Source organism: Hemitrygon akajei, chromosome 9 (genome assembly GCF_048418815.1).
Source record: "Hemitrygon akajei chromosome 9, sHemAka1.3, whole genome shotgun sequence".
NCBI classification, from domain to species: domain Eukaryota; kingdom Metazoa; phylum Chordata; class Chondrichthyes; order Myliobatiformes; family Dasyatidae; genus Hemitrygon; species Hemitrygon akajei.
In genome coordinates, this window is record NC_133132.1 from 100,012,510 (window position 1) to 100,027,785 (window position 15,276).

The 15,276-nt window shown below is 42.2% G+C and overlaps 1 protein-coding gene across 1 annotated transcript in view; it reads right to left on the minus strand.

Moving 5' to 3' along the window:
• Window positions 1-3,655: 3,655 nt before the first annotated feature.
• rbm34 (RNA binding motif protein 34) overlaps window positions 3,656-15,276 on the minus strand; it is a 32,323-nt gene continuing 20,702 nt past the window's right edge. The window contains exons 5-11 of the mRNA XM_073056629.1: window positions 14,822-14,881; window positions 12,415-12,458; window positions 9,684-9,767; window positions 8,511-8,574; window positions 8,388-8,430; window positions 5,468-5,586; window positions 3,656-4,293 (exon numbers count right to left, since the gene is read on the minus strand). Of these exons, the coding sequence (XP_072912730.1) occupies window positions 4,033-4,293; window positions 5,468-5,586; window positions 8,388-8,430; window positions 8,511-8,574; window positions 9,684-9,767; window positions 12,415-12,458; window positions 14,822-14,881 (675 nt within the window). The 3' untranslated portion in view covers window positions 3,656-4,032. The remainder of the gene's footprint in view (window positions 4,294-5,467; window positions 5,587-8,387; window positions 8,431-8,510; window positions 8,575-9,683; window positions 9,768-12,414; window positions 12,459-14,821; window positions 14,882-15,276) is intronic.

Here is a 15,276-nt window from a genome sequence, read left to right on the forward strand (position 1 = left end):
TTTCTGCACTTTGTGTTTAAAATAAAGTAAATTTCTATAGATGGAGCAAAAAAGCTTAATCAAGTATCAACACTGAAACTTTGTGTTGCTTGTAACTTGTTTTAATGGCATACACACTGACAAGTGCTTCAGAAACACAGTGCCTGTACTCCAAACTGGCATTCTTGCTTTGATGAAAAGATGTCCACGTAAACTTTTTAATTGTTTTTAAAATTTAATTTAATTTAGAAATACAGCACAGCAGGAGGCCCTTCTAGCCCAACGTGTCCGCGCTGTGACAAATTAATCTACTAACCCGTATGTCTTTGGAATTTGGGAGGAAACCCACGCAGGCACAGGGAGAACAATATAAATGTCTAACAGACAGCAGCAGGAATTGAACCCATGTTGTTGGCACTGTAATAGCGTTAGACGAAAAACTCCACTATCGTGCCATGCTTGCTTGTCTCTCCTACTGTTTGTTCGGCACTCTGCTGATGAGATCTGCACTGCTGAAACACCCTGATTTGCACATTCCAAGAACAGCTGGGTGCATTACCCAGCCTTCCCTTTTTCAAGGATCAACTTTATTCGCCATAGACATTTTACACACATTAGGAATTTACAGTGGTATGTTGGACAGGGTGCAACATGCAACAAGAATACCAGAGTTATGTAAAAGATGACAATTGATATATTAAAAACTAATAAAGTTAGAGGCGAAGGGACAGATATGAAATAAAACGTGCAAATAAATATCAGCTTTCCCAGGAGTGTCAGAGGCTGAGAAGCAGCCTGATAGAAGTTTGTAAAATTAGGAGAAGCTTGGGTAGGGTAGATAGTCAGACTTTTTCCCTGGGTTAGAAACATCAAATACTAGAAGGCATAACTGTAAGGTGAGAGGGGAAAGTTTAAAGGAGATGTGTAAGGCAAGGTTTTTGCTCATGATGATTGGTCTCAGCTTAAAACCTTGAGTGTTGACTAATAATGCCACCCCAGAATGCCATGAGTGACAGCAGTGTTACTAATGTTTGTAATTGAAATATAGTACATTGACTATGAACGTAAAGAATGAAAAGACATTGCAGTTTATTCTTGTAATTTTTTATTATGAATAGGTTTATTTTGTTTAAAAAAGTTTATTCCTCTCCACAGATGTTGTTTGACCTGCAGTTTCTCCAGCATCAGCAGAATCTCATGTTTGTGCTTTTGGTTTAGAGTGTAATAGGTGCCTGGCACACACTGGCACAGGTGTGGCAGGTGCAGTTACAGTAACCATGCCCAAGAGGAATTTGAAGACAAATGGCAAGGGTACTGGCAGATTGGTTAGTTTGACATCATGGTTGGCACAGATCGTGGGCTGAAGGACCTGGTCATGTGCTGTACTGTTCTGTCCCATAGTACAAGCTGATTATACTTTGTTAGCTATAACAGTAAGCTACATCTTTAAGAATGAAATGCAAATTAGATTGTAATTACATCACTTAATGATGTAGTTATAATTGAATTTGCATTCCATTTTTAAGGATGATTATGGGAAGATGATTATCCAAGGAGATACTGAACAAAGTCCAAACTCTCCAGAGTTATGAATTACAGCAAACCTTATTGAAATGTACATTCCTTTACCTTTCCTGCCTATCCCCTCCCCCACCCCTTGATCTTTCCTCTGATTGGTTTTTCACCTCCCCACCTTCTTTATAGGGCCCCTGCCCCCTCCTTCTTCAGTCCTGATGAAGGGTCTCAGCCCGAAACGTTGACTGCTCATTTCAACAGATGTTGCCCAACCTGCTGAGTTCCTCTAGCTTGTTTGTACTCAGTAAGTTCCCCTCCAGCACCACCCTCCTCCATTTGGCAGAACAGTTTCTCACCCTCAACAATTTCTCCTTCAGCCCACCTACTTTCTCATAGATTCAGAAAGTAACACAGCATGGAGTAGCCATGGGCCCCAGCAATGCCTGCCTCTTATCCTCTTATAAGGCCAAACCCTCCAGAGTTATGAATTACAGCAAACCTTATTGAAATGTACAATGGATTTTAAAGGGCTTAACAAGGCCAGTATTGAGAGGCTCTCCCCCCTGGGTGGAGAGTCACAAACTAGGAACAGAATCAGTATAAGGGGCAGCATGTTCAAAGCCTTTCCTGGAAATTCTCCCCAATTCTTCCTCAATGACTGCATTGGCACTACATTATGCCTCCAATTTTCACCCTGCCCTTAAATCCTCTTGGTCCATTTCTGTCATCTCCCTCCCCTTTCTCGATCTCTCTGTCTCCATCTCTGGAGACAGACTGTCTACCAATATCTTTCATAAACTTACTGATTCCTATGGTTATCTTGACTACACCTCCTCTCATGCTGTTCCCTTTTCTCAAATCCTTTGTCTTTGCTGCATCTGTTCCCGGGATGTAGCCGTCCTTTCCTGACTGAGACGTCCTCCACTTCTTATCCTGCTCTTCACCCACTCTCTTCCACTTCCTGGACATCTGTGCTTACCCCATCTTCCTGCCATCTTAAAAGATCCTCGTCCTCACCTACCACCCCATGAGCCTCTGCATCCAATACAACTGCTGCCATCTTCAATGGGATCCTGTCACCAAACACCTCTTTACCCATGCTCCCCCCCCATTCTCCGCTTTCTTCAGGGATTATTCCCTCCATGATTCCCCTGTCCATTTGTCCCTTCCCACTAATCTCACTCCCGGCACATAGCGACGGAAACACTACACCTGCTCTCACCTCCATTCAGGGCCCAAAACAGTTCTTCCAGGTAAGGCAACAATTCACCTGTGAATCTTTTGGGGTCATCTACTATATCTGTTGCTCACAATGTGCCTCCTCTACATTGGTGAGACCCAAAATAAATTGGAGGACTGTCTCGTTGAACATCTCTGCTCCACCTGCCAAAAGTGGAACTCCCCAGTGGCCAACTATTTTAATTCCTATCCTCATTCCCGTCCCGACGTGTCAGTCCGTGGCCTTTTCTTGCTGCGATGAGGCCACTTTCGGATTGGAGGAGCAACTTCTCAAATTCCATCAATGTAGCCTCCAATACGGTGACACAAACACTGATTTCTCCTTCCAGTTAATCTACTTTTCCCCTCACCTTTCCCGCTTCTTCTATTCCCACCTTAAGCTTCTTAACTCTTCTCCTCATCTGCCTATAACCAGCCCCCCTCCTAGTGCCTCTCCTTCTTCCCTTTCTCCCATGATCAACTCTCCTCTCCTATCCTATTAGTTTCCTTCTTCTCCAGCCCTTTACCTTTCCCACCCACTTGGCTTCACCCATCACCTCTAGCTTGTCTTTCCAGTCCTGATGATGGGTCTCGGCTTAAAACAACTGTTTATTCATTTCCATAGATGCGTGCTGCATTCCTCCAGTATTGTGTGTGTGTTGCTCCCGCAAACAATAACTTGCTATGTGGCTGAAGCACCACCACCAGCATCAAACAGCACACAATCCTGAGGCATTGCGAGAGGATGGTTCACACAAGAGATTCCTATGCTCTCATTTGTAGTTTCATTTTATTTCACATGGTTGGTGCACTGAACTCTTGCTACTAATTCAAGATTGCTTATTGTCATTCTTCAGTACACATGTGAAAAGGGGAATGAAATGAATGTCATTGTGCCGATGATTCGCTTGGAAAAATTAAAGGACAATCTTACCTACACAAGTGGATTGAGGCTGATTAACTTGGCCAGTTTTATTCAACAAGATATGGGGCTAGGGGAGTGCATGGTGGAATGGTTAACACACAGTGAATTAGAAGTGTCTCAAGCACTCGAAACAAGCAGACTGCACCATGGATTCAGGGCAATAAAATCAAACACGGCCACCTTGTAATACAAAGGTGCACTGATCAGTTCCTGAGGACCCATCTGCACTGAGAAGTCCACATCTCACCACTTGCTGTTGGCAGAAGAGAAGAAGCCTGTGTAAAGAGTGGCTGCCTTGTCCGTTGATTCAGTGCCAGCTCTGGTCTGAGAACCCCAGCCGTTGTTACCTCAGTATGAAGCTCAAAGGCCTCTGAGCTCGGACAGGCTGCAACCTTTCACTGCTTCTTCGACTTGCTGACCTTCCTCCGGCTCTGCTTGATTCTCTTCCCTGGAATTTTCCTCTTGGTTTTCTTTCCCTCTGCCTTCTTCACCATCAACCCGGTAAAGTCCCTAGCTGCCGCTTCCTTCTCTACGTGACGACTCACGGCTGGGTCCTGAGACACTCGTTCCTTTTTTACTGAGCGGCTGACTCGCACTTTGCGTCCTTGTAGCTCTGAGTTATTCAGCTCAAGGGCCAGAGTTACGGCATCCGTGCTCTGTCAACAGAAACCAAGATTATCCACATTACTATTTTTATTTTTTTCCCTGCCCCTACTTCCCCGGAGGCTAAAGAAATTAGGCATGTCCTCATCAACCCTTACTAATTTTTATCGCCGCACAATAGAAAGCATTCTGTTTGGTTGCGTAACAGCTTGGTATAGCAACTGCTCTACACGTGACCATAAGAAATTGCTGAGAGTTGTGGACACAGCTCAGCACATCACAGCAGCCAGCCTCCACTCCATGGATTCTGTCTACCCTTCTGCTACCTCAGTATAATCAACGATCCCACCCACCCCAAGCTTAAGGACAGCTTCTATCCAGCTTTTAAAAGTATTGTATGATAAGATGGACTCCTGGCCTCACAAACTACCTCATTATGATCTTGCACTTTATCATTTACCTACATTGCACTTTCTCCGTAGCCTTTACACGTTATTCAGGTTTGAGATTTCGTATGTCACCAAAATCTCTAGCAAATTTCTCCAGCTGTACCATGGAGAGCATTCTGACTGGTTACATCATCACCTGGTCAGGATCAGAAAAGGCTGCACCATGGGAACAATCATCAACCACAACAGTTTGCAACAAAGCCAACGAAAACAAAAATCAGGTTTCTAACAGACAACATTCCCTCTTTTACAGTTGCCTAAACAAAAATTTTTATTCTCCTACTCAGGAGAATGATTTTTTTTTTAAAAAGAACAATTAGGAGAAAAATTATAACTAGAATGGGAAAAGGCAGGGGAATCTAACTAGTTCCTTAAATATAATTATTTAAAGAGAAAGATCAGCTTTATTTGTCAAATGTACATCAAAACATACAATGAAAATTGTCAATTTTCGTGTGAATTCACTTCAGCAAAGGTTGTGCAAGGCAGCCTGCAAGATTACCATGCTTCCAACAGCTGTCCACAACTTACTAACCTTAACCCATACATTTTGGAAAACAGAAAGAAACTTGAGCACCCAGAGGAAACCCATGCAGTCAAAGGGAAAACAGCGACAGGAACTGAACCCTGATCTTACAGCTGATACTGTAAAGTAATGCTATCTACTACGCTACCGTGTGAAACAGCATAGGTGCAAAATAGACTGAACAAACAATGCTGTGAGATAGGTTCTCCGGTTCTACACAGGAAGTTTCCTAACAAGCCTTTATCACCTTACCTGAAAAAGCACATATCCAAATCCTTTTCCCATTCCCGATTCCTGGTCTCTCACTATCCGCACCCACTTGATATCTCCACATCCAGAGAAGTGATCATGAACATCATTTTCTTGGATATCTAGAAACAATCAGATAATTGGTTCAAATTTCTGGGATGAGTATTCTCACAAACTGTTGGACGTTCAAACGACTGATCAAGCACGGCAGTGGGTGAGTGGTTGCTTGAAAATAAACCAAAACAGCTGAGAAACTGAGTATGGGAGAGACTGAGTACAGGAGCTGACACGGTATGATGCGTTTATTATGAAACAGCAAAAATGAACGATCTTATAGCAATGAAAAACTAGCAAAACTAGATTAGGGATATAGTGAAATAAGAGTAATTAGCAAGCGGTCAACAAAATATTACCCCCAGCTCGCTCATTCTTCACTAAACTAAACTAAGACAAAGTATGAATACTTAACTATACTCATTTGCTTCTATCACGCCCCATGTGACAGATTACCCATAATAAATGCGCCACACAAAATACAATAGTCAGAAAATAGTCCTACAGTTGCCTTGATAACTGTACAACAGAGTACATACAGTGTATGCTGTGTTCTTTTGATTGACTGTAAATTAACTAAATCAGTGCAGACACCTAGTACAGATAATGGACTGCCTTCATACAATGCTTTTGATAATTGCATCCTCCAAATCTTCATTTTCATTGTAACATTCAATGATTGTCAATACCTTTAAATTCTTTGTAGTTCCTAACTTTCACTTTCACTCCCAGTCTTTTCTTGCATCTCCATGCCTAAATACTTGAATCTGCCGTGAGCAAAATAGCTTTTGTTCTTTAACAGTTGTCTTAAAAAGGTGACTGCTCTGATCTGAGCTGATCCAGAGAACCACAGCGTCACCATTCTTCCCTTGTTCTTAGAATAATTTCAATAAATTGTTTCAGCACCTCTCAAAATTATTCCGAACAACTGTGGTGCCCACAATAAGGCACAGAAGATTAAACAGGAAATGTTCAGTGTTCCTAATACCATAATATACACAGAAGAAAATTACATTTCCATTGCAGACAAAGATAAAGATTAGCTTTATTTGTCACATGTACATACACTGACACATAGTGAAATGCATCTTTTGCATCAACAAGGTTTGAGGATGTGCAGGAGCAGCCCACAAGTGTCGCCATGCTTCCAGTGCCAACGTAGCATGCCTACAATTTACTAACCCTATGTGGGAGGAAACCAGAGCACTTGGACAAAACCCATGTAATTATGGGAAGAACATACAAAGAGAGCAACAAAATTGATCCCTAAGCTTACAGATGTTGCTGTAAAGCATTGCACTACATGCCAAGTCACTGTGCTGCCCACGATCTTATCGTACTTCTCACAGTCTCAGAACATTCAAAAGCAGGAACTGAACCCCGAATGACGAGGCTGTAAAGCATCACACTATCGTACTACCCACAGTCTTACTGTACCTTACACAATCTCAGAACATTCAAAAGCAGGAATTGAACCCCGAATGACGAGGCTGTAAAGCATCACACTATTGTACACTATCTTACTGTACCTTACACAAAGTCAGGACGTTTAAAAGTTAAAGTTCAAAGTACATTTATTATCAAAATATACATACTATATACAAACTTGAGATTCATCTCCTTAGAGGCAACCACAAAACAAAGAAACTTAATAGAACCCATTAAAAAAGACTGACAAACACTCAATATGCAAAAAAAAAATAGTGCAAACAATAAAAGTAAGCAAATAGCATTCAGCTCTACAGTTCAGACATGAAACCATCCAGGAGCCCGTTAGTTGCAGGCCAGCCTCAGTTCAGTGCAGAATCAGCGAGCTGAACACCAGCCCATCCCTCACCTCTGGCCCCAACACCCTGACCTTTCCAATCTGGCCTAGAGCTTAAATCAGCCAAACCTCAACTAAATTAGGAAGGCGGGTTCAGGCCTTGTTCTGGAAACTTGACAATTAAGTTCAAAGTAATTTTATTATTAAAGTACTATAAGACGATTCTGCAACGCTTCGTGGAGAGCAAAGTGCATGACAAGACACAAAGGAAGTCATGGAACTGCAGCCTAAGAAGAATCCAGTTTGTGAAGACTACTCGTATCACTGGACCCAGATTTCCAAGGTCGAGAAAGTGAAACTGCCTCAGCACAACAGCCTTAAAAACTGTCTCACACAGGTCTCCTATCATTGTTGGGTACAACAGACAACCTACCATGTAGATGTCACCATATACCACCGAGGTTCGTTTTCTTGCACGCGTTCACAGTAGAAGAAATACACTAGAACCAATGACAAACGACACACAAAGGCTGACAGCCAACTAATGTGCAAAAGACAAAATGTGCAAGTACAAAAATAAATAAATACTGAGAACACAAGTCATAGAGTACAAAACAGTGTTCTGCAGCTTATGAATGAGAAATGAGGCTGTGTCTGCTCGCTCAGGCACATTCAAAATACTTTGTATCACTGTTTCAAGACAGAGTTCTACCCAAAGTCCAATTACCATCACCATGAAAATGGACAACTCTGCCACGGACAGTCCCAAGCCTGGCTGTGAAAGGAGAGTTGGGCACAGGGCTACAAACCCCATCTCGTAAAACTCAGAGCTACAAAGATACCAACAGAAGCTCCAAAGACCTCAACCCTGGGAGAAGGAGGCTCTTCAACAATGGGCTACACCTGGGAACTGAGGACTCTGGGAAGGTGCTGTTGGCGGCCCATGCCCCATTAAAATCAGATCAAATTCAGCCACGAGGATACAAGTCTGAAAAGTCTATTCTGCAAAAATGAAAATCCTTTTTTGTTCTGCCGTTCAGAAGAACAGAGTGAGTTGAGAAAATTCAGAACAAAGCACCCCACCAGTCATAAAAAGTGCCTTACCATATGACAAGTTGCCCAAAAAGATGGATCGCCGATGGTCATACTGTGAGACACAAAACATGAAGTACTCAGTGTGTTAGAAGAACATAAATGAACAAACTCTATGATTTATTAATAACTCACCTCATCTGACTTGATTGCTAGGTCCACACGAATATTAAATCCAGTTTTTAACTCGTATCCGTTTCTTTAAAATCAACAGAATTTGTTTAGTCTTTGTACATACAAAATACAGAGAAACAAATCATTGTTATAAATCGAGTTCTAGTCCTAATGGAATTTATAAGCAGAGATCATAGAGCACTGAGTTCAGTTCTGGTCGCCTCATTATAGGAAGGATGTGGAAGCTCTAGAGAGGGTGGAGAGATTTACCAGGATGCTGCCTGCATCAGAGAGCATGTCGTACGTGGATAGATTGAGTGAGCTGAAGCTTTTCTCTTTGGAACAAAGGTGGTTTAGAAGTGACTTGAAAGAGATGTACAAAATGAAAACAGGCATAGAATGGATAGCCACAGATTTTTTTCCCAGGTGGAAATGGCTAATTTCAGGGGCATAATTTTAAGGCGATTGGAGGAAAGTATAGAGCAGATGTCAGAGATAGGTTTGTTACAAAACACATAGTGATGAGTGCGCGGAACGTGTTCCCAGAGGTGGTGGTAGAGGTAGATACATTAGGGATATTTAAGAGACAAGATAGGCACATGGATGAAAAGTGGAGGGCCTCGTGGGAGGGAAGGGTTAGACTGATGTTAGAGTAACTTAAAAGATCGGCACATCATGTGTTGTTACGTTCTCTGTTCTAAATTTTCTTCGTCGGCTGTCCATTGATTTTTGATGATGTCTGAGGCCTGGGCAGGGTTGTATGGGAGACCGGCAGTTGCCCATGCTGCAAGTCTCCCCTCTCCACGCCACCGATGTTGTCCAAGGGAAGGGCATTAGGACCCATGCAGCTTGGCACCGGTGTCGTTGCAGAGCAATGTGTGGTTAAGAGCCTTGCTCAAGGACACAACACGCTGCCTCAGCTTCTAAGTTTTCACAACTGAATTAAAGTACCAAATACGGGATATATCTAAACGAAAAGAGTATTGATTCTAAAGAAGTTCGTAACAGAGTTCTGGTTATAAATTATCCAATAAATGTAGAACAAAGATGATAAAGAAAGCCTGTAACTCTCAACAAAATTCATGATACCATGTTAAATGCTGCAAGTTTGTAGTGACCACAGCAATATGAAACATTTAATGAACAAAGTACACTCATTGATAGCATTGAAAAACGTGAGAACTGCACACCTACCTTGTTAGGGCTCTGACCGCATCATTGTAGTGCCGAAACACAACGTAGGCATTCATGTTATTCCTCTTAGGGTGAACCTTCCTCCTGAAAAGGAGGAGGAGAAGACAGCATGAGAGGAATTCTTACGGTGAGAATACTACTGTCATTTTCACCTGTTACAAACCCCGTAACTGGGTCACTTACCAGCAAAGACAGAGAGGTCTGTGAAGTCTGATGGTACTATCTTTAACAGTATTTATTGGTAAAAATACACAAAAATAATATCAATGCAAACATACAGATAATATACGTTGTCAATACTAAATCTAAAAGTGCGGGTATAATAATAATCAATAAGAAATAAGTTCTATCGTTGTCTAGGGGATAATGTATTGTCCGATGGAAATATAAAAGTCACTCAGTTCATTAAGGCTGCAGCCTTTGGTTGGAGTCAGAGACAGATTTTAGAAACTTGCCAATTCCTTTTATGATTCCGATCCTTCGAGAGTTCCGTGGGTGTGGCCGGTCACTTATGGCCTCTCCTTTTGCTAAAGCCGTTCTTCCGTGGTAAGGCCCCAATCCCAGGCAAAGGGAAAGGACGCACGCGAGCCCCCCACCGGCTGTCGCTATTAAACGCTGTCACGGGATTTCTAGCGTTTCTCCTGGTGCGTCTAAAGGGGTTGTTCCCCAGACCCTCTTTTATCCTTACTCACGGGGTCTCAGATGTCAATCAGGTTGGGATGATGCAATCCCTCAACCAGCCCACTCTGGTCACCCCCTGAGGGCTTCAATGAATAGTACAGTACTCAATACACAATTCCGTCTCCAAGAGACAATAGCCGTTATCAATGGTTCCGCCTTGCTGAGGCCAGGACACATTCCAAAACCTGTGTATTCTGGACGTCTCTCTCTCATTTCCTGGGTCCCAGACCCGAATTAATAGCGATCTTGCAATTCTCAAAAAGGAGGGGGCTACTTTGTACCCTTCGGCCCCTCAGAGTTGTGGCACATTCGTAACACACCTCAGACTTGCACTGGTTGCAGAAAAATAACGAGGTAAACTAATTTAAGATAAACGATAGGTTGAACAAGTTAGGGCTCAACCAAGCACTGATAGATACGTGAAAGTTGCTGCACAAGTCGAGAGGGCTGTATGATGTGCTGGCCATCATTAGTCAGGGGATTGAGTTCAAGAGATGACAGGTAATGTTGCAGCTCTGTAAAAGCCTGGTTAGACCACACTTGGAATATTGTGCTCAGTTCTGGTTGTCCATTATAGGAAGGATGTGGGAACGTTAGAGAGGATACAGAGGTGATTTACCAGGATGCTGCCTGCTTTAGAGAACACATCTTATGAGGACAGGCTGAGCAAACTTGGGCTTTTCTCTTTGGTGTGAGGGAAAATGAGAAGTGACTTGATAGAGGTGTACAAGATGATGAGAGGCATTGAAAGAGTGGATAGCTAGGGACTTTTTCCCCAGGAAGCATTACAAAAAGTGGTTGAAAGTATTTACATTGCAGAGAACCCCAAATGTTTCCCAGACTTTGTGCAAAAACCCTTTTTCTCATACTTCTGCCCATCACCAAGTGTTTATACTTTCTTTAGTCCTTGAACTAAAGGAAGTAGCTTTCATTTATCCCAGCTAGAATCACCATTCACATCCCTGCTTCCAGTGTAACCCCATGCCTGGAATCCCACCTCTCTGAGACTGTTCTTGTAAGTCTTCCCTGTAGTCTTCACGTCCCTTTAAAAGCAGAATGACCAGAACTGGGTGCAATATTCCAGTTGTAGCTAAAATCTGCTTTCATCTACAATTAGCACAACAACATAGTGTAGCACATGCCCCTTGGCCCACAATTTTAACCTACTCCAAGATCAATCTAACCTTCCCTCCTACATATTGCTCCATTTTTCTATCATCCATGTGCCTATCTAAGTTTCTTTAAATGCTCCTAATATATCTGCCTCTATCACCACCCCTGGCTGTGTGTTCCAAGCACACATCACTCTGTGTAGAGAACGTACCTCTGACATTACCCTCCCCCCCCACTATACTCTATTGCAATCACCTTAAAATTATGCTCTCTCGCATTAGACATATCTACCCTGGGGAAAAGTCTTTGACATCCACTCGATCTATGCCTGGTATCATCTATCAAATCACCACTCATCTCACTCAGAATGGCTTATTTCTGCTCCTATGTTTTATGGTCTTATACTTCTCTCCTTGTTCTATCACTTCACACTAATGCTCTACATTTTCTCAACCACTTTCCTGTCCATTGTGCCAGCCTTTCCTTTTGCACCTAACTAATATCCAACTCCCTGTCTGACACCGCCACGAGTTTGGTGTCAATTTGTAATTTTATGCTCCACAAATGGAGGCACAGTGACCTGGGTTCAATTCCGGTTGCTGTCTGTAATGAGGTTGTACATTCTCCCTGCTACATATGGGTTAGGGTTAATAAGTTGTTGGTGCCGGAAGCTTGGCAACATTTACGGGCTGCCCCAACACTTTCTAAGGCTGAGCTGGTTGTTGATGCAAATGACACATTTCACTGTATGTTTTAATGTACACTTGACAAGTAAAAATAATCCTTATAAGTACAAAGTGTTACTGACACACCACTGCATATCAATGTGCTTAGTCAAAAGCCACAGGAGATTAAGGAAGTGATAATGCAGGGTTTGTGTCCGCAGATCAGGGAAGTCTGTATGTAAAAGCACCAGAGAACAAGCAAGGTTACTTACTGGATAGTGGCCAATTTCCTGGAGATGCTGGGTTCCTCACGTGCCTTTAGCCGATGGAAAATAAAGAGGGGAAAGGAATTAGATGAAGCACCTTAACGTCATTCAGCTGGGGGGAACAAACTGAAAATTCAGAACAGAGTCAAACCCAGTATCAGACGCCTGACTTTAATACACCATTACCTCTGTCTTCCCCTCTGTCCCAGGTCACACACCATCCTGACCTGGAGGTACATGGTCAGTCCTCCACGGTCACCAGTCCAATTTCTGGAACACACTCCCCAGCCACATTACATGACTTGCGGATACAATAGGGTCTTTTAAGAAACTTTTAGATAGGTACACGGAGCTTAGAAAAATAGAGGTCTATGACGTACGGAAATTCTAGGCAGTTTCTAGAATAGGTTATAGGGTCGGCACAACATTGTGGACCAACGAGCCTGTAATGTGCTGTAGATTTCTATGTTCTTTGCATTATAGGAGCATCTTCATCAGGGTTTCGCAGTGGCCCATTAGTACTAAATTTAGGGTTGAACACTAAATAATTGTCTTGCCAGAAAGATCAAATACAGTTCATCTTTTTACCCCTAAATGAATATTAGCTTTAATTTCGAGAGGACTAGAATACAAGAGCAAGGAAGTAATGCTGAGGCTTTAAAAGGCATTGGTCAGGTCACACTTGGGAGTACTGTGAGCAGTTTTGGGTCCCTTATCTTAGAAAAGATGTGCTGGCATTGGAGAGGGTCCAGAGGAAGTTCATGAGAATGATTCCGGGAATGGAAGGGTTAACATTTGAGGAACGTTGATGGCTCTGGGCTATACTCAATGCAGTTTAGAGAATGAGGGTGGAACTCATTGAAATCTATTGAATATTGAAAGGTCCAGATAAAGTGGATATGGGGAGGATGTTTCTAGTAGACTAGGACCAGATTGCACAGCCTCAGAATAGAGGGACATCCATTTAGAAGAGATGAGGAATTTCTTTAGCCAGAGGATAGTGAATCTGTGGAATTCATTACCATAGAGAGCTGTGGAAGCTAAGTTATTGAGTATATTTAAGGCAGAGGTTGATAGGCTCCTAATTAGTAAAGAGTCAAAGATTACAAGGAGAAGGCAGGAAAATGGAATTGAGAGGGATAATAAATTAGCCATGATGGAATTGCAGAGCAGATTCATTGGGCAGAAAGGCCTAATTCTACTCCCATGTCTTATAGAACACAGAACATACAAGTTTGTAGAATAGTACAGCACAGTACAGGCCCTTCGGCCCACAATGTTGTGCCGACACTTAAAACCCTGCCTCCCATATAACCCCCACCTTGAATTCCTCCACATACTTGTCTAGTAGTCTCTTAAACTTCACTAGTGTATCTGCCTCCACCACTGACTCAGGCAGTGCATTCCATACACCAACCACTCTCTGAGTGAAAAACCTTCCTTTAATATCCCCCTTGAACTTCCCACCCCTTAGCTTAAAGCCATGTCCTCTTGTATTGAGCAGTGGTGCCCTGGGGAAGAGGTGCTGGCTGTCCACTCTATCTATTCCTCTTAATATCTTGTAATGTCTTAATATAATGTCTCCTCTCATCCTCCTTCTCTGCAGAGAGTAAAGCCCTAGCTCCCTTAATCTCTGATCATAATGCATACTCTCTAAACCAGGCAGCATCCTGGTAAATCTCCTCTGTACCCTTTCCAATGCTTCCACATCCTTCCTATAATGAGGCGACTAGAACTTAAGCTGTTAACTGCACATTAACTTCAGGTTTACTGCCACTCTCATCCCTCTTGTCTGTGTTGCACGGTACTTTTATATGTACCTTGTATATACCTTACTCCTGTGGGAGTTAACAATCCCTGATTTTTAAGTGGAGATGGACAGAATTCCCCCACCCCCTCTCTCCATTACCTTACTAACATCCTACTATTTGACTGCACATCTAGAGAGGAACATGAAGTAACAGCTGGACACCATGGGAGCCCGATTAAACAAAGGAACTCTGAAATAACCACTCACAAAACATTAACTCTTCACTGTAAGTTATTAAGTACTTTCTGGGGTGGCAAGGTAGCATAGCAGTTAGCATAACGCTTTACAGCATCAGGGATTGGAAGACTGGGGTCCCATTCCTGTAAGGAATTTGTATATTGTCCCTGTGACCACATGGGTTTTTTCTGGGTGCTGTGGTCTCCTCTCACAGTCCAAAGACATATGGGTTAAGGTTAGCAAATTGTGCATGCTGGAAGCACATTGTCGACATAAATGAAACATTTCACTGTACATTTCGATGGACGTGTGACAAATAAAGTTAACCTTTATCTTTAAACTCTTCACTACAGGTTACTAAGGGTGGTAAAATGACATTAAGTTTAAACTGGTTTCCATTTCATTCTTAAAACTCAGTGGACTTACCACAGAACGGATCCGTACAGATTCTATCGGCCCAAACTCTTTAAATAGCGCTATGATCATCTGTATAGAAAGGTACAAAAAAATAGGCGATCAATGTTAAATGGAAATGATGAATATTAATTTAGTTATTTCTTTTACTTTCCTGAAATGTACAAGAAAGGATTTGTCTTTATATCATGCCCTTAATGCTGTGGACTACCTACATCCACTGAAATCCTTCAGCAAGCAATATATAATCAGAGGGCACTACAGCATAGACAGCTCCTTTGGCCCATCAAGTCTGTGCCAACCTCAGAATCAGAATCAGGTTTATCATCATCGGCGTGCAATGTGAATTTTTTTAATTTAGCAGCCACAGTTCAATGCAATACATAATATAGAAGAGGAAAAATAATAAATAATAATAATAAGTAAATAAATTACAGTATACAAATATTGAATAGAATTTTTAAAAG